This window comes from Notolepis coatsorum, assembly GCF_963971535.1.
Source record: "Notolepis coatsorum genome assembly, chromosome: 10".
Classification (NCBI taxonomy): domain Eukaryota; kingdom Metazoa; phylum Chordata; class Actinopteri; order Aulopiformes; family Paralepididae; genus Notolepis; species Notolepis coatsorum.
Genome location: NC_140174.1, coordinates 25,708,946 through 25,729,879, shown reverse-complemented (window position 1 = coordinate 25,729,879; position 20,934 = coordinate 25,708,946). Strand labels below are relative to the sequence as shown.

Here is a 20,934-nt window from a genome sequence, read left to right as displayed (position 1 = left end):
ATAGGCAACCCTGAAAGGATTATTTTTCTAGAAGAGCAACACTACACAACAATTACACAAAACCAACGCATGGCGGCCAATAACACATGGTCGTTCTCTGGTTGTTTTCAGTCCTCATTCCCCTGACAACTAGTGGTGGGATTCACCAGAGGCCCCACAATACGATTATAGCGCGAGACAAGAGTCATGATATTGTTATATTGCGATTTATTGCCTTTTTTCAAATTATGTCAACTTAACTGCAATAAAATAATTTGTATTACAGCGAAATTAGATTGAGAATACCGTAATTCCTCTAATAGTAACCGGGTCTCAAATACAAGCCGGGTCTCTATTAATGGCCGGGTGCGCTCTTGAGCTAAGCAATTATAAGCCGGCCTCCTAATACAAGCCGGGTTACTAATATACTGAGCTGCATACTGAGCTAGTTACTTGATTTCACTTTGAAAACGTTGAAATGACCAGTGACTACCTGTAATTGCACTGTTTACTATTTCATACAGTACTTGGTTTCAATAAATGAACACAGTACATTTTACTGGGTTCAAACTGACACAAAATGTTGATTTATTCATTATGATCCGTTTGAAAATTTGAAATATAGGCCTCCCTCTTATACAGGCCTCCTCCTAATACAAGCCTGGTACCCGCTACAGTTGAAACAAATACAAGCCGGGGTTACTATTAGAGGAATTACGGTATCCATATATCGGCATGCAAAATATTGCAATAGATTGCTGTATCGATTCCGTCCCACCCCTACTGACCTCTCTTTCTCTCTCTCTCTCCCCCCCCCCACACACACACACACAGGGTGCAGGCCATATTCCCCACTCCGGACCCTGCTGCCCTGAAAGACCGGCGGATGGAGAACCTAGTGGCCTACGCCAGGAAGGTGGAGGGAGACATGTACGAGTCTGCCAACAGCAGGGTAAGGAAGTCTCTCTCAACACTTGTGGCTTTTTGTTTTTTTCACAAATGGTGTTTTCAGGATGGACATGTCCTTGACTTTACTGCTTGTTGAACATGTATTGATTTGTTCCTCTGTGGTGTTTTCTTTTCTCCCATCACCTCCACTTGTCGTCTTGTTCCTACATTTCCTCCCTTCCCGTTTGTCCCCACCCTCCTCTCTCTCAGGCGGAGTACTACCACCTGTTGGCAGAGAAGATCTATAAGATCCAGAAGGAGCTGGAGGAGAAGAGGAGGACCAGGCTCCAGAAGCAAGGTCTGGGTCTGGGGCCTCCCAGCATGGGACAACCCCCCACTGGAATGCCTCCTAGTGAGTGGACAGGCTGCACATGTAGGCTAGATGCCAAAACTACATGTACACACACACACACACCAGGTTGACGGTAGCTGGTAAATACAGGCCAATGGCCGTCTAGAATTTAAATTGGCTAAAAAAATATATATATATATTAGTGCTGTCAATCGATTAAAATATTTAACTCGATTAATCGCATGATTGTCCATAGTTTAATCGCAAATTAATCGCATTTTTTCCCCTATCTTAAACAGATCTTTTTCAAGTTCCAAGTTTTAATACTCTTATCAACATGCGAGTCAACAAATGCTTGCTTTATGCAGCCATTTAACACTTTGACTGCCGGGACACGTCTTTTCACGTCTTTGCTGGCCATGCTAAAGTTGCCGGGGGACGCTGTACAGCGTCCTTATATCAATATTTCAAAAATCTGCGATCGGATTCATATTCCCCCTCCGCTGGCCTGAGATCCACCAGCAGGACCCACTGAGCTCTCTGGCGGTTCAGGAGCGCCATCTGGTGGCCGATCGGCGCAATCGCCACACAGGATGTTGAATAGAGGTTGTCATGACGACCGTAGTACTTCCGGGCGCTCGCTATGGTTCATGGGACTCTGGCTCGTCACGCTACACGGTGATCGATTGGCAATAACTCGATAAACAACATGATTTGGACGTATATACCATTATACAAGCTGGAGATGGACCGGGTAAAAATATATCCCATAATGATAAAATTTCTACTCGACGATGATCGCCCAACGGCGCGCGGAGACTGGGGTGAGTTTTAGCGTGTAACGTTACCGTCTTAGATGCGAACTGCTATTATCAACATTTGACCCACATTAGATGATTGGTATAACGCTGCCCACGGAATTATAAACGCCCCCTCGCCCATCCGGTCAACATCAGATGACGTGTAGTAACTTCTAGAAGTACGTCTAGTTGGAATTTTTTATATCGCGCTGATTGCCATCAAACTGTATTTCATCATCAATATAATGCATTTGGGGCTATATATCACGTTCTGGAGAAAGCTGCAGAAAGAGATGAAAACATACTTATACATTAGACCATACTTTACTATGAATATGTGAATGAAAAAGTTTAACGTTGCTACACAATGAACAATACATATAGGACTTTGAATGGGCCCTAATAATGGCAATGTAGCAATAGAATTAAAAAAGTTATAGCCCTGCAAAGAAGGGAACTTTCTCCATAGACAAATAGCGCTGGCAATCTATGGTATATCATTAATTTAACCCAAGGCAACCAAAGTGTTAACACAAAAGGATGACCCTCATGCATTGCAAATTTGCATCAAATTCAAAACAGAGTGATGCACAAAATAACTTTTTTTTAAAGATTTATTTTTTGGCGTTTTTATCGCTTTATTTCTACTGGGCAGTCCAGGGCCCTGTTTCTTGTACCTGGATAACTGAGTTAGCCGGATAACTTTAACTGGATAACTGAGTTAGCCGGACTTTCCGGTTCCCTGTACGTGGATTTTCCAAATCACCATGACAACAGATCCAAAAGTTTGAGCCTGGTCGAAAGCAGAGTTTAAGTTCAAGTTAGCCGGATGAACCATAGCCACGCCCCCGCAAAGAAGTGACAGCCCGTTTCCTGAAACTATTCCCACAGTCTACGATCTGCATTATACCATTCTGAATTACGTTTTTGGGCTCCATTCTTCCAGAGGGGGCTTTTGAAATGTAAAATAGACCCAAAATGCTGATACTAAATTCACTTTGTCCTAAATAATGCACGTTATATATACCGTGGCGACGGTGGCGCTCGCTCGTGCGATGTACACATTATGTGGTTATTTTAATTGTAACTGGGATTAAGATGTCTGATGAGATGCGCTGTTTGACGGATTTGAGAAATTGAATGAGCCTTTGACGTCACATTAATGAATGAGGATAAAGAGATAAACTTCATTCAAAACAAAGGATATTCTAAACACGGGTCTCTCGTTCATTAATGTATAAACAATGAATTTATCCCATCTGGCACAGTGGTGCAGCGGTAGTGCTCAAGCCTGCCAACCCAGCGACCGGGGTTCAAAACCCGGTGTTTCCAATATGATTTTTTTGAATATAATATTAATGATTATACGCCAAAGTAGCCTGGTTTTAAGTTAAAATATTATAAATCGACATGCATTGAGGATGTCATTCTTTATATAGCTCTCAACGTGCACCAAATTGAATTATTCCTATATTGCAAAAAGAAGGAGACGACTAGGGTCTCGAACCCCGGTCGTCTGTGTGAAAGTCAAAAGAACAACCCGTTAGACCACATTGGAGATAAGTTAAAGATTGACTATACATCAATCAATGGGTAAGAGAGCCGTATCGTAATTCTGTATAACAGTTAACTAATTATTTTCGCTAGCAAGATCTCATTTGATTATTCAATCCAGCAGGCAAGTTTAAAGAAATATAATCTGATTGATTGAGGTAATGAGGGACTTAAAATTAGCCTATAGATAACGCATTTAACTTGTCGGCGAGGCGATTGAGCCGTATTGCAATCTGTCAATAAAGTCTTAAATCAATTAATCAATCAATGCCGTTAGAGAATCAGGATCTCTGCCATCGATACGTGCTGGCTTTTCACCTAAAGCGGCCGCGCGCATTTAGCCTGAGTCGCAAGTCTGGCTTGAGTTAACGAGACTGAATCCACCTTCGTGGAACAGGAAAATCCCGGCTTCAAACATCGGGTTAACTGAAGCTGGATAATGACATCTTGATCGACTTAGTTGAACCACGTACAAGAAACAGGGCCCAGTAGGGAGAGACAGAGGAGGAATGGGAGACAGCGTGGGGGGAAGACATTCGGCAAATAACGACGGGTTCGGGAGTCGAACCCGGGTCGGCCGTGTCGCGGCTGAGCGCGCTATGTGGTTCGCCACTGGGGCGCCCCACACAAAATAACTTAAAAGAAAATAATAATTTAAAACAATGAATAAAGTGTGCATGAAATAATAGGGGAAAGAAAACGTTAGGAACTTGTTACATTCACCCACACAAGGGCTGATTAATCACACGCCCCCCTCTCTCTCACACACACACTCTCCCAGCTCTATTTCTCTCTTGCCCCTTCCTCATCTCTCTCACCCCCCCTCTCTCTCTAACACACACACACACACACACACACACACACACACACACACACACACACACACACACACACACACACACACACACACACACACTTCAGAAACAAACATAGTATCAATGAGAGCATCAATAATACACCTGAGTGAAGTCTAGTAAAAAAAAAAATTTTAATAAAAAATTGTTATAAAGTTAATCCTGAGTTAAAAAAAATAGTGGCGTTAATAGAATCGGGCGATAACGCGTTAATACCGCGTTAACTTTGACAGCCTTAATATATATATATAACATTGACTGTGGCGATTGAATATGCGTTAGTGCGTGGCAGCCGTGGCTTACTGAATACATAGTAGACTACTGCCTTCTGGCGACACGCGACACACACATTCGCAAGGTCAGCAGCAATCACAAAACTAGGGATGTCCGATATTATCGGCCTACCGATATTGGCATAAAAATGTGATATCGGAAAATATCGGTATCTGTTTTCCAATTTTTTTTTATTATTATTATTATTATTATTATTATTATTATTATTATTATTATTATTATTATTATTATTATTATTATTATTTCTTTTACATTTATTTAACCTTTATTTACCCAGGCAAGCAAGTAAGAACAAATTATTATTTTATTTATTGTCAAAGTATGCATAATGTTGTGTTAATTACACGACAAGAGATATGTAATGTTAATTACCTGAAATTATTCAGTTTTTTGGGGGGGGAAACCCTGCATATATCGGTATCGGTTGATATTGGTATCGGAAATTAAGAGTTGGACAATATCGGTATATCGGTATCGGTAAAAAAGCCAATATCGAGCATCCCTACACAAGACCATCCGTTGCGGCCCGGTTTTATATGCTTCTATGGTTTCGTTGGACTACAGTAAACAGATGGCCCTTTTATACAAAATCCCTCCACTACTAACCACTGGACAATGAAGAGGGACATGTGGAAAATGGTGACGGCAGTAACGGCGATTAAAAACGGAAAACAAACTTTCAGCAAGGCAACAAGTATGTAATACACGGGACGAGCTACACTACTATGTTTGCTAATTATGTTAATGTTAGGTAACGTAGCGTTAACAGTATTGATGTGAAATTCTCCAAAGGAGTCCGTCTAGATTTACCATATACACCAGAGAAGGAATTTATTCACAAAATCATCAGGATCAACAGTTTACGTTATTGAAGACTCCTGCCTGTGACCGATAAGTACTTATGATTAACGTTACTTCCCCTATTGGGCTGCAGCTAACGTTACAGGACTTTCCGTTTGTTGGACAGGGCTGATGCTGAGTCCATCTCTGCCAGATTTGTGTCCACAAAGGCATGTCTGTGTTTTGACGGATGTGCCTTTGTTGTTTCTGCAAAGGCACGATAACATTGGGTTCTAATAATAATATTAAAAAAAGAAAATGGACAAATTTCTTGTCAAATGTCTTATCCGTTCGTTGACTTATCAATGTAGCCTGGCATTAACCATGTTTCCATGCATTTATCTGACTGCACATGCATTGCATGATATGGCCATTCAATTTTACATTTGGCCGGTCAATTAGAATTGGCCACGTTTGCCAACCAAAGAAATTGCTAGCAGAAAACCTAACCTAAAAGTTGTCTGTGCAACATCCTCAACCTATGTTTCTTCTCCACAGACGGTCCTCTTCCTGACCCGTCCATGGTGCGGCCGGCTGGACCCAACCAGATGGTCAACAGGATGCAGGGCCCAGGTAAGGGACACTTTGGACAGCACAGAGGTGGTACTGTGGCAGGCCCTCGTAGAACCCTCACTTCGTCGTGTTGCTGTTGGATTAAATATAAAAGTTTACCTAAACAGTAACTTGCCTATCGATAAACGGGATAGGGGAGTGGGAAAGAGACGGAACAGGGGGAGACAGCCTAGGCAGTGGGAAAGAGACGGAACAGGGGGAGACAGCCTAGGCAGTGGGAAAGAGACGGAACAGGGGGAGACAGCCTAGGCAGTGGGAAAGAGACGGAACAGGGGGAGACAGCCTAGGCAGTGGGAAAGAGACGGAACAGGGGGATACAGCCTAGGCTGTGGGAAAGAGACGGAACAGGGGGAGACAGCCTAGGTAGTGGGAAAGAGATGGAACAGGGGGAGACAGCCTAGGCAGTGGGAAAGAGACGGAACAGGGAGAGACAGCCTAGGCAGTGGGAAAGAGACGGAACAGGGGGAGACAGCCTAGGCAGTGGGAAAGAGACAGAACAGGGGGAGACAGCCTAGGTAGTGGGAAAGAGACGGAACAGGGGGAGACAGCCTAGGCAGTGGGAAAGAGACGGAACAGGGGGAGACAGCCTAGGCAGTGGGAAAGAGACTGAACAGGGGGAGACAGCCTAGGCAGTGGGAAAGAGACAGAACAGGGGGAGACAGCCTAGGCAGTGGGAAAGAGACGGAACGGGGAGACAGCCTAGGCAGTGGGAAAGAGACAGAACAGGGGGAGACAGCCTAGGTAGTGGGAAAGAGACGGAACAGGGGGAGACAGCCTAGGCAGTGGGAAAGAGACGGAACAGGGGGAGACAGCCTAGGTAGTGGGAAAGAGACGGAACAGGGGGAGACAGCCTAGGCAGTGGGAAAGAGATGGAACAGGGGGAGACAGCCTAGGCAGTGGGAAAGAGACGGAACAGGGGGAGACAGCCTTGGCAGTGGGAAAGAGACGGACCAGGGGGAGATACAGTAGCCTAGGGAGTGGGAAAGGGAAAAATAATACCGGTAATAAAAAGGAAAGGAAAAAAATGACTGCCGCTGCCCTGGGAGCCCAGCCACCATGGTATTGTTGACCCAACGATACACGCAGGGCAGAGAGCAAAACAACTGTGGCGCATTCGTGAAGAATCTCTGTGTGGGAAAATGTTGATCCCTCCATTGGTTCCGTCAGTTCCAAAGAATAGATTCTTTGCAGTTTGTGTTCTTGTTTGTTCTCAATGTGTTGGATGCGAAGCACCACATACACTGGTAATGTCACTGTCATGCGTCATGAGTGTCAGTCATCACTGTCATTAGGGCGGTCACTGTTAAACAATCAAGTTTGAACGAATCCGAGATTACTGGTAAATACAAATTGTTTGAATTAAATCAAACCTTTATGTAATCAGAATCCTCTTATTATAACGTGTCCCCATTCCAGTTGTGAGGGAGAGAAAGAGATGCTCTAACTTATTACATTTTGATGGTACGGTTATCACAGTTAGGGATCAAGCTTTTTTATATATTAATTTAATATTGATATTTGTGTTGTAATAGATGATACAGCTGCACATTTCAAGTCTGTTTTTTAAGTTAATAAAGCCAATCCAATCTAGGTAGGGCCTCATAAAATCTTAATAATAATGTCTTCTCAAATTCCGTTTTTCATGTAAAAAAAAAAAAAAAAATCTGGATAAATTTTTTATACCCATTTTTATCTATTTTTACCACCCAAAAGGGATTTTGACTTCATGTGCTCAGTGCAGGTAGGCATATATCTCTCCAGTCCGGCTGTTTGCTGATGGAATGATCAGCAACAACTACATGAATGCACCTCTGCCTCTCGTCTCTGCTGCCCAGTGTGCAGCTGTGTATCTCGCTCCGTTCACCTTCCTCTACCGACTGCATCAGCGGCTCTGCTTCCAGTTATATGCTCATCTGTTGTAACTTTTCGAGCTTTGAAACGTTTACCCCGTTGATCACGGATCGCTTTGACATTTTGGCTTCATTATCTCACAAGAAACCACATGGATTACTGGCGGACGATCCCCTCATGTAATAACAGGCGAGATTGAACCCACGCAACCCACACACACACACAAGCGAGTGCTACTTAGACACACATACACACACAGCATCCCAGTAATGCAGCTCTGGCCCAGATTCTTATTGCCATAGTGTAGAATTATGTTCCTGTTAATCGTATTGCGGTAATAATTGCTCATAAAGAAAGAATGCAAGTTTCCCCAAAAGATCACCATTCCGGGGGCCTCCGTGTTTATTTCTGACTTCCCTGTAAAGACGGATTCCTGATTCAGTCCACAAAACGAAAAATGTGCTCGACAATTGAAAAGTTCAGCATTAAGAAAACGCGCACACACACACACACACCCACACAAAAGTAGATTCCCTTTAATGTCAGAGGGTAGACTGGTGGAAATGTCTTTCTGAAAGCTATGCCGTATCCCAGTGGTCACCAACCTTTTTAAGCCCAATATCACTTTTTTTTTTTTTGGTGAAGGCAAGATCTACCTATTGAAGCGTTGAGAGAAAAAGACAGCCAAGATTGTACTTTAAACTAAATTACTTTTATTTGCCTGTATTCTAATTACATGCAATGCTTTGGTCCAACATTAAAACGACAAAGTAGAACTATTATGTACTTTCTCAGTCAGTGCTAAGTGCAGTCATCTTATGCAGCATCACTTTTCACATCAAAACAAAAGTAGAACTGTAATGTGGACTTTCTCATATTATTAACATTGACAAACATATTTACAATTAGCATTTTATAAAGTAGAACTGTAATGTGTACTTTCTCAGTCAGTGCTAAGTGCAGTCAGTGCTAAGTGCAGCATCAGTTTTCACATCAGAACAAAAGTAGAACTGTAATGTGGACTCTCATATTATTAACATTGACAAACATATTTACAATTAGCATTTTATAAAGTAGAACTGTAATGTGTACTTTCTCAGTCAGTGCTAAGTGCAGCATCACTTTTCACATCAAAACAAAAGTAGAACTGTAATGTTTACTTTCTCAGTCAGTGCTAAGTGCAGTCAGTGCTAAGTGCAGCATCATTTTCACATCAAAACAAAAGTAGAACTGTATGTGTACTTTCTCAGTCAGTGCTAAGTGCAGCATCACTTTTCACATCAAAACAAAAGTAGAACTGTAATGTGGACTCTCATGGAAAGATCTACAGGGACAGTCTCAAAGATCGACCAGTCGATCAAGATCGACGGGTTGGTGACCACTGCCGTATCCCCACAAAATCAACTCCAATGAAAACAAAAGTAAACTCACAGAGGACTTGCTCCGCTGTGAGCTGCTCTGGGGTGAGTCAGAATCTCCAGGTTTTTTGCAATTCAGCGAAAGCAAGAATGTACACAAATTCAACCAAACGCCGCAATATTTGTGACCGCTTGCAAATTTGACCAATCCCCGCGATATTTACACATAAAATGGTCAGGCTGCGTAAAATTAGTTTTTTCACAATTTTCCAGCTATAAATCAATAATACATTTTTGTTGCAATAATTGCAATAATCACAATCGTTCAGCAAAATCCTGGTGGGTCGGGTGAGTTTAACAGTTTTGTGCCACCCCTCAACTTGGCTAATGTTAGCTACCGTAGTTTAGTTGTTTACTTGGACTTGGGTAAGCAGCATGCAGGGATGGATGGTAATCTCAAAGATGCTGAAGCATGTTGGATGTTGTTGCACAAATCTGATTCAAGGTCCTTGACCTGGCATACCGTGCTCCCTCCTACCTCTGGTCAATGGTCTCTAACTACTAGGGTTGCAAGTTGTAAGCATGTTCCTTACTCTATAATTGTTATACAGCATGCAAATTTCTCGATTCTGATTGGCTGAAACAGTCAAGTTACACGTGGGTATTTGTAATAACCAACCCTCTTGGTCCCAGGACCCGCCCACAACCGCATTACTATCAATCCGCCATGCAAGTTTTTAGAAGTGAAAGCAAGATGGCGGACAGTAAATGTTACGAAAGGATATGGTGATAGAGTCATAAAGACTAAATGAAAAACGATTGTCCTTGCGAATGTGTTAGTTTCTTAAACAATGTTGGATGATGTAATTGATGGGTCATGAGTCATTGTGGAACAAAATAAAAATCGCGCGAATTGATTGATTGATTAATTGCAAAAATAATAAATTTTTTAGCGGTGCGGCTGTTCCCTAAGCCTAATAATGCATGCACAGAGAAGAAAATTGTATGTATCTGCTTGTATAACTTCATGGTAGATGGCAAATTTCCCAAATGTTGGCGTGTTCCTGCGGGCGAGCTGCATACAACAAAAACGTTACTCCACTTCAAAAGCACAAATCAAAAGCATGTATTTAACAAACTCAAAACATTTCTAAACACGTTTTTATCACCGTAATTTCCAAAGCAAGGCTGAATACCATAACTAGATACCGTAGCTTCTAAAAATATATATTTTTGGTGCAGTTACAAATAATGAAACTGGGTAATTCTCCACTTGCACAACCTGAAAGTAGGCACTTCCGGCTGACTTCCGGTTGCCAATGGTACTTCCTGTCCCATCCAAATACATTGGTTTTAGCTACTTTTCTCCCCTTATTTAAACAACTTTGTCGTCACAGAGAGGCAATGAAACGTTTGTATTATTATAGTATAGAATGTATTTAATAAGCAAACGTTTGTCAGCAGGATTTTTGGGCTGTATTTCATGTAAAACGTTCACTGTTAGTTTACTTGCTCACGCTAATTAAGGCTAATGCTGGCTAACAGAAGCTAGCGCAAGAAACGACGCCGCAAAGTATTGTTTATAGTGCATTTCTTGCCACCTTATAGCATTTGTACATTTGTATGACAGTCTATAATGCTCCCGTGAGGTTTTTCCGGACGTTTTGGTAATGATTTTCACTATAAAATCATATTTCTAAATGACAGGAAGTTGATAAACTGTCCGGAATAGCTTTGAGCTAACGATCTTTGCCGATGCATTCCATTCTAAACGTAACGTTAGTTGTTCAAAACATTACCCGTCTATATAATTTGTTCCTCAACGTTATATAGACGGGTCATGTTTTGTAAACTAACGTTATGTTTAGAATGGAATGAATACATGGGTCGGGAAAGATAGTTAGCTCAAAGCTAATCCGGAAGGGCAGCTAACAGTTAGGGATGCACGATAATTATCGGGCCGATAATTATCGGGCCGATATCAGCAATTATGACGTCATCCCGATAAACTCGATAACGTTATTAATAGCTCCGATAATATAATATATTTTTTGGTAAAAAAAAATTCGGTGTGGGTGAATTGGATTTGAAGTGCGTTTGTTTTGACTAAAGGCTCCTCCCGTTTTGTCAGTACTGTGCTACGACTGACAGCGTGTGGTTTAGGAACAGGGCGTTTTACACAAATCCAGCGCTCCCTTACTTGGCTGTGACGTAGCCACGCAAGTTAACAACAAAGATGGCCGCGTCGGTACTCGGAGTTTCAGAGTAAAAAAGATCGCTTGCTATTTGTAATAAATGCAATGCAGACGTTCCAGAAGGAGGGAAAAGGGCAACAACTTGCAATACATCCAGCCCGACGGGTCATCTGCGGCATCACCACCGCCACGACGGACAGACAGACCGGCGCATGCAGTTCAGCGTCGCGGAGCATTTAGCCTGCTGGCTACCTAGCTCCACTTCAACCAGCATCGGGAGATCCAGCAGCTTGTCGATGTGCTAATAGCCTCAGCAAGCTAACGTTAGCTGGCTCCAGCAGCTTGTCAATCTGCTGGAGCCAGCTAACGTTAGGTTGCTGAGGCTATTAGCACATCGACAAGCTGCTGGATCTCCCGAATGCTAACGTTAGCTTGACTGGTTGCTGGCTAACTAATGAAGCTACTCGTCCTGGGAGATAACGGCGTTGCCTGGCTGGTTGTTGGCTAACTAATGTAGCTACTCGTCCCGGGAGATAACGGCGTTGCCTGGCTGGTTGTTGGCTAACTAATGTAGCTACTCGTCCCGTGAGATAACGGCGCTGCCTGGCTGGTTGCCCTTCTGTCAAACTTCTTTAATTTAGCAAACGATGCTAATGATGGTGATGCCGCAGGTGACCCGTTGTTGTGGTGGTGATGTGTCCACTCAAAGCCTCTTTATCAAGGCTCCGCTTTGAAAAAAGAAGAACAAAAAGCTTCGAGCGTCTTAGGTTGGATGCACCACAAGCTGTTGACGGATTGTGAATTTTCATTTGGAAAAATAAATATGGTCACTTTATCAGTCAAAACTGTTGTCTTGGCTTTTGTTTCTGTTGTCTGGTTAGGTCACATTTAAGTTGGTGTTAAGTTATTGTCCTGGGAAGTCTTTTTATGTATTATTATTGTATTGTGATATGTTTTGTTTCATGTTAATTTTTTTTTTTATCAAATAAAATATATACATTAAAAATGTTTTATAATACAATAAATATCGGTTATCGATATCGGTTATCGGCTTGAGGAGCATAAAGTTATCGGTATCGGTGTCAAAAAAGCAATATCGTGCATCCCTACTAACAGTAGCTACTGTCTGTAACTGTGATGCATTTTCTGTTTGCAGTCCAATGTTCACCAAAACACACCCACACACGTTATAATTTGTTCCTCAACGTTATATAGACGGGTCATGTTTTGTAAACTAACGTTATGTTTAGAATGGAATGAATACATGGGTCGGGAAAGATAGTTAGCTCAAAGCTAATCCGGAAGGGCATCTAACAGTAGCTACTGTCTGTAACTGTGATGCATTTTCTGTTTGCAGTCCAATGTTCACCAAAACACACACCCACACACGTTATAATTTGTTCCTCAACGTTATATAGACAGGTCATGTTTTGTAAACTAACGTTATGTTTAGAATGGAATGAATACATGGGTCGGGAAAGATAGTTAGCTCAAAGCTAATCCGGCCTGTTTAACCACTAGCTTCTGTTGGCTAATGAAGGCTAATGACAGTATCACAGTTACAGACAGTAGCTACTGTTAGCTGCCCTTCCGGATTAGCTTTGAGCTAACTATCTTTCCCGACCCATGTATTCATTCCATTCTAAACATAACGTTAGTTTACAAAACATGACCCGTCTATATAACGTTGAGGAACAAATTATATAGACTGGTAATGTTTTGAACAACTAACGTTACGTTTAGAATGGAATGCATCGGCAAAGATCGTTATCCCAAAGCTATTCCGGCCAGTTTATCAACTTCCTGTCATTTAGAAATATGAATAGAATATATAGGCAGAATATTTTATAGTGAAAATCATTACCAAAACGTCCGGAAAAACCTCACGGGAGCATTATAGACTGTCATACAAATGTACAAATGCTATAAGGTGGCAAGAAATGCACTATAAACAATACTTTGCGGCGTCGTTTCTTGCGCTAGCTTCTGTTAGCCAGCATTAGCCTTAATTAGCATGAGCAAGTAAACTAACAGTGAACGTTTTTACATGAAATACAGCCCAAAAACCCTGCTGACAAACGTTTGCTTATTAAATACATTCTATACTATAATAATACAAACGTTTCATTGCCTCTCTGTGACGACAAAGTTGTTTAAATAAGGGGAGAAAAGTAGCTAAAACCAATGTATTTGGATGGGACCGGAAGTACCATTGGCAACCGGAAGTCAGCCGGAAGTGCCTACTTTCAGGTTGTGCAAGTGGAGAATTCCAACCCCCCTCTGTGACTATAAGCTGACAGAATAGTAAACAAAAATCACGAAAGGTACTAATTTCTGGCAAAAGAACATCATGATTGATTTATTTTATTGTATTTAGTTTGATCTTCCAGTTCCTGCCTGGTTACTCGTCCCGCAGAGACCATCTAGCCGCAGTCACACTTGTTGTGCAGAGAGAGAGAAAGGGGCAGATGGAGTGCAATCGTTTTTGGGGAACGCACAAGATGCCCCAGTGTCATTTTGATTCATAGGTGTATTCTCATTTTTAACCTTTATTTAACACTTTCCGTGCCGGAGGTCGGGTGCCCCAGAACCCTGTTGCGTGCCAGCGTCCACTTCAATGATAGAGCTCTCATATTTGCGAACGCATAAACTACATCTTAAATTATGGCTATGTGTATAATCTGGCCGTCGCTTAAATTATCAATGACTGCAGTCAACATTGTTGAAACGGATTGTTTTTTAATCGGTTCATTTCCGTTTTATACCATTTCGAAAAACTAGTTTTTTGAAAGTTTCAGGAAAATATAAAGATTCTGTGATAAACGCCCTTTACTGGAATATTCTGGAATACACAAAAAACTTTGAAATTTTTCAGCCTATTTATGAATCGTTTTCAAATAAACGCTAGATTATGCACGTACTTATGCACGCTATAGAAGCGGGCTGAAAAATCGATTATCTCATTTCCTGATCAGCATGCACACGCACACACACACATAGGGCACACGTTGATATCTGTGAAAAAAGCTCTGATTATCCTAAGACTGGTAAAATAGATTCCTTACCTCAGATCAGATGTTCTCCGAAAAGATTATTCCAATTCCTGATCGCCATTCCAAATATCGATCGCGTTTATTGATCCAACGCTGGGTGGTCGAAACACCGATTCCACGCTGTTCTGAGGCTCCACAATGAATCCGATCATCTCGGGTGACTTGCCTGAGAAGTAAAATGTGGAAGCAGGATTTAATTTTTTTATGCGTTTCATTCAATCCATTCCAAAGGGGTGTAGTACCGCAGGGAGAGACGATAGGGGGCGGTATTTTCCCAATGGAGCTCAGAGAGAGTTTGCAGTGGTAACGTGAGGCTAGATTTGATGAAATATGAATTCAAATCGTGAATAATTCGCGTTCGTTGGCACTGAACGGTCGGCATGAACAAACGAGTTATCTCGTCATTGGCACTCAAAGTGTTAAAGGGGACATGTCTTGCTATTCCTTTCACTATTTGGGCAACTTTACACAATTCCTGTGAGTCTATGGACATCTGTAAAATGTATTTAAAAAAAATTTCATTGTTTTGTATTTCTAATCAAGTACTCTAAAGCAGCATTTTTCCACTTCAAGATTTCAAGCTGTTTTGGGCTGGGCTCCGCCCATAAGCGCTTTGAGTGACAGTCACCCACAGTCAGACAGAGGCAGACGGAGAGAGATATAGAGAGATTGAGGGGGATACTAATTAATTTAGCTGCGGGGGGGCATAATCCTACGGGACAATGCATTGGTAACTTGTTTCAAATGACAATATATACCCCTGTGAATATTATTGCACAGATCGGAATACGGGCGTGCACGTGGGAGTCAAAGATATTTTGACAGTGATATGCGAGTGGAGAAGCTCCAGCCCTGCGCGCTCCGGTCGGGAGGTTGTGTGTAAATGCGTGTGTTTTCCCCGAGAGAGCAGCTCCTGCTCCGTGTCCCCCTCTCTATCTCCCTCTCTCTCTCCCTCTCTATCTCCCTCTCTATCTCTCTCTCTATCTCTCTCTCTCTCCCGCTCTATCTCTCTCTCGCTCGCTCGTTCTCTGCTGTCTCTGTCGGCACCCGCTTGAGGAAGTGTCTGTATTTCCACTCGCTCTGTTGTTGAATGAATGGTTGCGCTACAACCATAGAGGGGGCGTTACTGCAGATCAGCTCCGTGCTACGTAGGATAGCGAGTCAAATCAGAATAGCTTAGTTCACTGGGGGAGGATATTGTCTCAACTGAATTGGAGCAATCCGCCAAAATGAGAATTAAGAGACACAGACCCCATTGATACAAACCCCCATTGCTAGGAAACAATGATAAACACTGGAAAAGGCCATTTATAAGACACGGGACCTTTAAACTCGAAAGGCAACCGAGATTTTCCTCATTTACAGTCACGTCGAGTGTACATGCAGAAAAAATAAATAAAAAAAAAAACATTAAATCATAAGAATAGGACAAGATGAGGCAAGGATAACAAATCAATTAAAACATGTACAAGTTGATTGACAAAGGTTGGAGATCAAGGTAGTACACTGCAACAGAGGGGAGTTGAGTTCAGTATACAGTGTATGTTTTAAAATAGAAGTACTTTATTAATCCAGAGGGAAATTCAGCACCACAGATTAGATTACTCACAATAAACATTTAGGTAAAAATCTAAAATAAGAATACACAGTCAAAGATATACATTCTAAAATATGTATATACAGTAAAATGTACAGGAAGATATACAAGGATTTATACAGTCCGGTGCAAAATAATTGCATTGATTATTATATCGGTAGAGGTGGCTGGGTGGCGCAGCGGACTAAGTGCTCGTCACCAACGCGAGAGACACTGGTATCGAATCCGGCTGTCAGCGTTGCCTCCGGCTTGGCCGGCCGTCATACTGGCTCAATTGGCAGAGTCAGCGGGAGGGAAGCCGGTGGGTGGTAATCTGGACGTTATAAATAGCGACTCCTACAGGTCGGTCAGGGCGCCTGCACAGCGAGGAAGGGAGATGGTGAGGGTAGTGTCAGCCTCCCACACGTTACACCTCACCAATGAGAGTCCGCGCTGGCAGGTGAAAAGAAGTGGCTGGCTGACTCTGCATGTATCGGAGGGGACATGCGATAGTATCTATCAACCCTCCCTAGACCGACCAGTGGGGGGCATATGCGAGCAACGTCCAGGAAGGGGAGGGGGGAATTGGCATGACAACTAAATTGGGATGGGAGAAAAACACAGAAAAAACAGGAGGAGAAAAAGTGGATCCAAAAAAATATATATATATCGGTAGATCTCAGCCTGCCTTACCAAACACCGTTCACACTGCCATTGATGGAATAATACTTCTGAACGTTGTGAATACCACGGCACGGTTTCCTTTTGCCAACGCTCTACAAACCCTGCACGTCAAACTTCCACATTAATTTGGGTGCGCTTGTTATTAACCCTTGACTGATGCACATTTGAATGGCTTATAGTAGAGTAATAGTGAAAATAGAAATCGTAGTTGTTTTCACAAGGTGAACTACCTACGCCTACTAGCACCTTCAGGCATTTATCCACCCCTTTTCAACATCAATGTCGGTGTGAAAGGTAGGCTGAGATCTTCCATAACATACACTTCACACACCTATGCAGGGGACAATCTCTGGTAATGACGAGAAGTACGGCTGCACGATTCTTGCTAAAATGTGAATCACGATTTTCTCACACGATTCTTATTTTTTTCAATAAAATCATTTATCAAAGTGAGTTCAACTTAAACTTAAACATAACATATATGAAAGTGCTTGACTTAAACTTAAGTCTCTTGTAACGTAAAAAATAACTCAATTGTCATCATTTAAAAAAGTTAAGTACATTTAAAAAAAAAATTAAATAAAAATGTACACAAATAATCGTCATTTAGAAATGAGATTGCATAGGTCTATGAATCGAGATTGCGATATTTTTTCGATTAATCGTGCAGCCCTAGTGAGAAGTCAGAATTACACTGGTATGGTCCTTTTTAAATACTTCACCTATGTTACCTTTTAGTGCGAGTACATTCATCTGAGACACTGGAAGGCAGATTGTGAAATTAACAGAAGAGCTAACTTGTGTTTAAATTTTAAATTAACACATTACAATTAGAAAACTTAACGTTTCACCAGGTGACATGTTGGGGGTGGGGCGACAGTGCCTCGTCTGGTAATCCGGAGGTTCCCGGTTCGATTCCCGCTCCTCCCGGGCAGCGTGTCGGAAGTGTCTTTGAGCAAGACACTTAACCCCTAATTGCTCTTGATGAGCTGGTTGGCACCTTGCATGGTTGCCTCTGCCATCGGTGTGTGAGTGAATGGTTAAAATGTGAGGAACAAATTGTAAAGCGCTTTGGATAAAAGCGCTATATAAATGCAGCCATTTACCAGGTGCAAACCATTATTGAAATGTGACAGCCCTATCAGTCATTCACAGGCATGGCACTTTGCGCTATTGGCGCTCTTCCATTATATGGTACCATGGCTCAACTTGACTTGACTCTACTCGCTTGGTACCCGGTACTTTTTTCACTGCAGATGGTACTCCTGTCAATGGGGGCGGGGTTTGCAGGGATGACCGTCACTGATTGGTACATAGATGGACAGCGCGGCTGCTTGTCTATCTATGTACTGCTTCGTTCATAAAACAAGGAAGTAAGCTAGTATCAATTTAGGACCCGTTTAGGTTGAGGGGAGGACATTTCTCTTCATGTGACGTTAAAAGTAAAGTTAGGCTTTGTCGTCGGCTTCCCAACTCCTTTTTAAAAAACGACGAGAGGGAAAAAAAGAGCGTGCGACCGAGCTGAGGGAGAGCCGCACGCGGTGGTCGAGAGAGGACAGGGAGTGGCCGTAGAAGGAACAAAGCAAGAATGAGAGAAATCAAACATTTTCAGATTGTTTCATGGTGGTTATGTTCTACAGCACAAATAAATAACCATCAAACACTCAACAGATGAGCGGCTGGGTGGCGCAGCGGACATTGCGCTCGTCACCAACACAAGAGACACCGGGTTCGAATCCGGCTGTCGGCGTTGCCTCCGGCTTGGGCCGGCCGTCATACTAACTCAATTGGCAGAGTTAGCAGGTGGGAAGTCGAAGGGTGGTAGTCTGGTCGTTGTGAGCAGCGACTCCTACAGGTCTGGTGGGGCGCCTGCACAGCAAAGTCAGGAAAATGGCGGGGGCAGTGTGAGCCTCCTACACGTTACTTCTCGCCAAGTGAGAGTCCGCGCTGGCAGGTGAAAAGATGTGACAGGCTGCCTCCACATGTATCGGAGGGGACATGTGATGCAAGGCTTCTATCCTCTCTACAACCGGCCATTGGGGGGCAAATGCGAGCAACGTTCAGGACAGGGGATGGAGAATTGGCACGAGAGGTAAATTGGGATGGGGAGAAAAAAATCACAGAAAAGGGAGGAGAAAAAAGTAGATTAAAAAAAACACTCAACAGATGCTTTACTGTGGAAACAGACTTTTATAGTTTCATTTTCTTCCTCTGTATTTCTCCTTTTCATTCATTCATTTTCCACCACAGGTCACTGTTGTATTGAACCTCATTGTTGTTGATATAACGTTACATGCATTAAGAAAAAGTTCAATATTGTGCTGTCAGAACAGTCATGTTTGCATGTTAAGTATTTATTTAATGATCAATATTATTGCCTATTAGACCACCATGGTGTAGAATAGTGTAGTGAGTTTGGCCAGAGCAGCCATCTTGTTTCACTAAATAATGAACATTGGAAATACTTCACCTATAAGTACAGCCATGTTTTGCTACACAATGCTAATAAGATTGGCTGATAAAAAATTATAGTTTGTGTGCAAAGATTACTATATCTTTGCACAAACTATAAATCAACTTAAAAAATAATAACTTCGAATACGATTTTCACATGAGCTCATTTCCTGGTTAAAGATGGTGCTGTTGTGTTACAAGAGACATTTCTCTGACCAACCAGTGGTCTTCATGTCACCTTTTGACTGCCAGTAGGTGTAGACAAAAGTTCTGCACTGTAGCTTTTAAGGCTAGTCCTAGATTAAATAGTTAAGTTGAACCTTTATTAATCCCCTTGGGGAAATTCATACTCTGCATTTGACCTATCCTAAGTAGAGCTGCCGCGGTACTGATGTTTTCCTTACCGCACGGATTTGCAAAATATTTACTACCGCCGTGGTATTACCGCACGCACACACAAAAAAAAAAAGTTTGAATGCATTTTTTTTTTAGTAGTAGTCTACTTTTTATAGCATATAGCCTGCCTCTAGTCTAAATGTCGATCTTTAGAGGATGACTTTGCAGCATGAATATTGTTTGGGATTCGGCAAGCACGCATTAGTTATTGAAAGTGAAACACGGATTCGAAGTTTCCCCTCTGGTCGTGCGCCGTTCACTCGGTGTCGCGGGCAGGGGTGGTTACCCCCCCGACCCTTTCTTATTATTATTACTATAAAGTTACTACTTTATAATAAAGGCATTCGTTTTGTGGCATTACCATTATATAGTTATACGTGCAATAACATCCGCGTATTTACCGGACCATCTCAGTTCCTTTCTTTGCTCAGAGCGTGCTGAGTTGTCCCATTCTGCGGTCTGTTAATAAAGTTTTCAATCAGACAAGTGTATAGAACGAAGGGCTTTTATTATAACATTCGTTGCAGACAGTAAAATCATTATGTCTCGTTTAGTACTCCTGATGAGCGATGGTAGTCCACTCCGGCGGGGAGCTAAAGCTAACGTTATTAGCCGTATTGTGATGAGCTCTGATCAATGGCTGGCATTCAGGATGTAAAAAACTGCAGGACGCTCCCAACGTGTGACGCGTCTCTCTTCTGACCAATCAGTGGTCTGCAATGTTTCACGTGACTTTTCTGGTACCCAATAGGGTCGCTTGGAACCTCGATAGAGAAGTAGGGTATATCTGCAGAGCCGAAAGCCCAACGAGAGGAGGGTACTTCATTATTATTATTATAAAAAACAGCGGTGATGCGGTATTCAGCCTACTCTGCGGTGGCCGTGATGTAACAGCGATACCGCGGTAATGCGGTAATCGCGGCAGCTCTAATCCTAAGTATTTAGGAGCAGTGCCACACAGTGCAGCGCTCAGGGACCAACTTCAGTTGTAATTCCAGTACCTTGGTCAAGGGCAATGGCAGGAAACCTAGCATGCATGTCTTTTGGAGTGGGAGGAAACCCACGCAAACACGGAACATGCAAACTCCACACAGAAAGGCCCCCTGCTGGGGTTTGAACCCAGGACCTTGCTGTGAGGCAACAGTGCTAACCACTGTGCCACAGTGCCGCCTGTTGGCGTCGGTGGGGAATTGGAGATCTCCACTGGTGCCAAATTGTTAGTCTAGGACAGGG

The 20,934-nt window shown here is 42.5% G+C and overlaps 1 protein-coding gene across 2 annotated transcripts in view; it reads left to right on the top strand.

Moving 5' to 3' along the window:
* ep300a (EP300 lysine acetyltransferase a) overlaps positions 1-20,934 on the top strand; it is a 171,807-nt gene that overhangs the window by 26,375 nt on the left and 124,498 nt on the right. For both annotated transcript variants that reach the window (XM_084323655.1, XM_084323654.1), the window contains exons 9-11: positions 814-931; positions 1,138-1,279; positions 6,060-6,134. In XM_084323655.1, the coding sequence (XP_084179781.1) occupies positions 814-931; positions 1,138-1,279; positions 6,060-6,134 (335 nt within the window). The remainder of the gene's footprint in view (positions 1-813; positions 932-1,137; positions 1,280-6,059; positions 6,135-20,934) is intronic.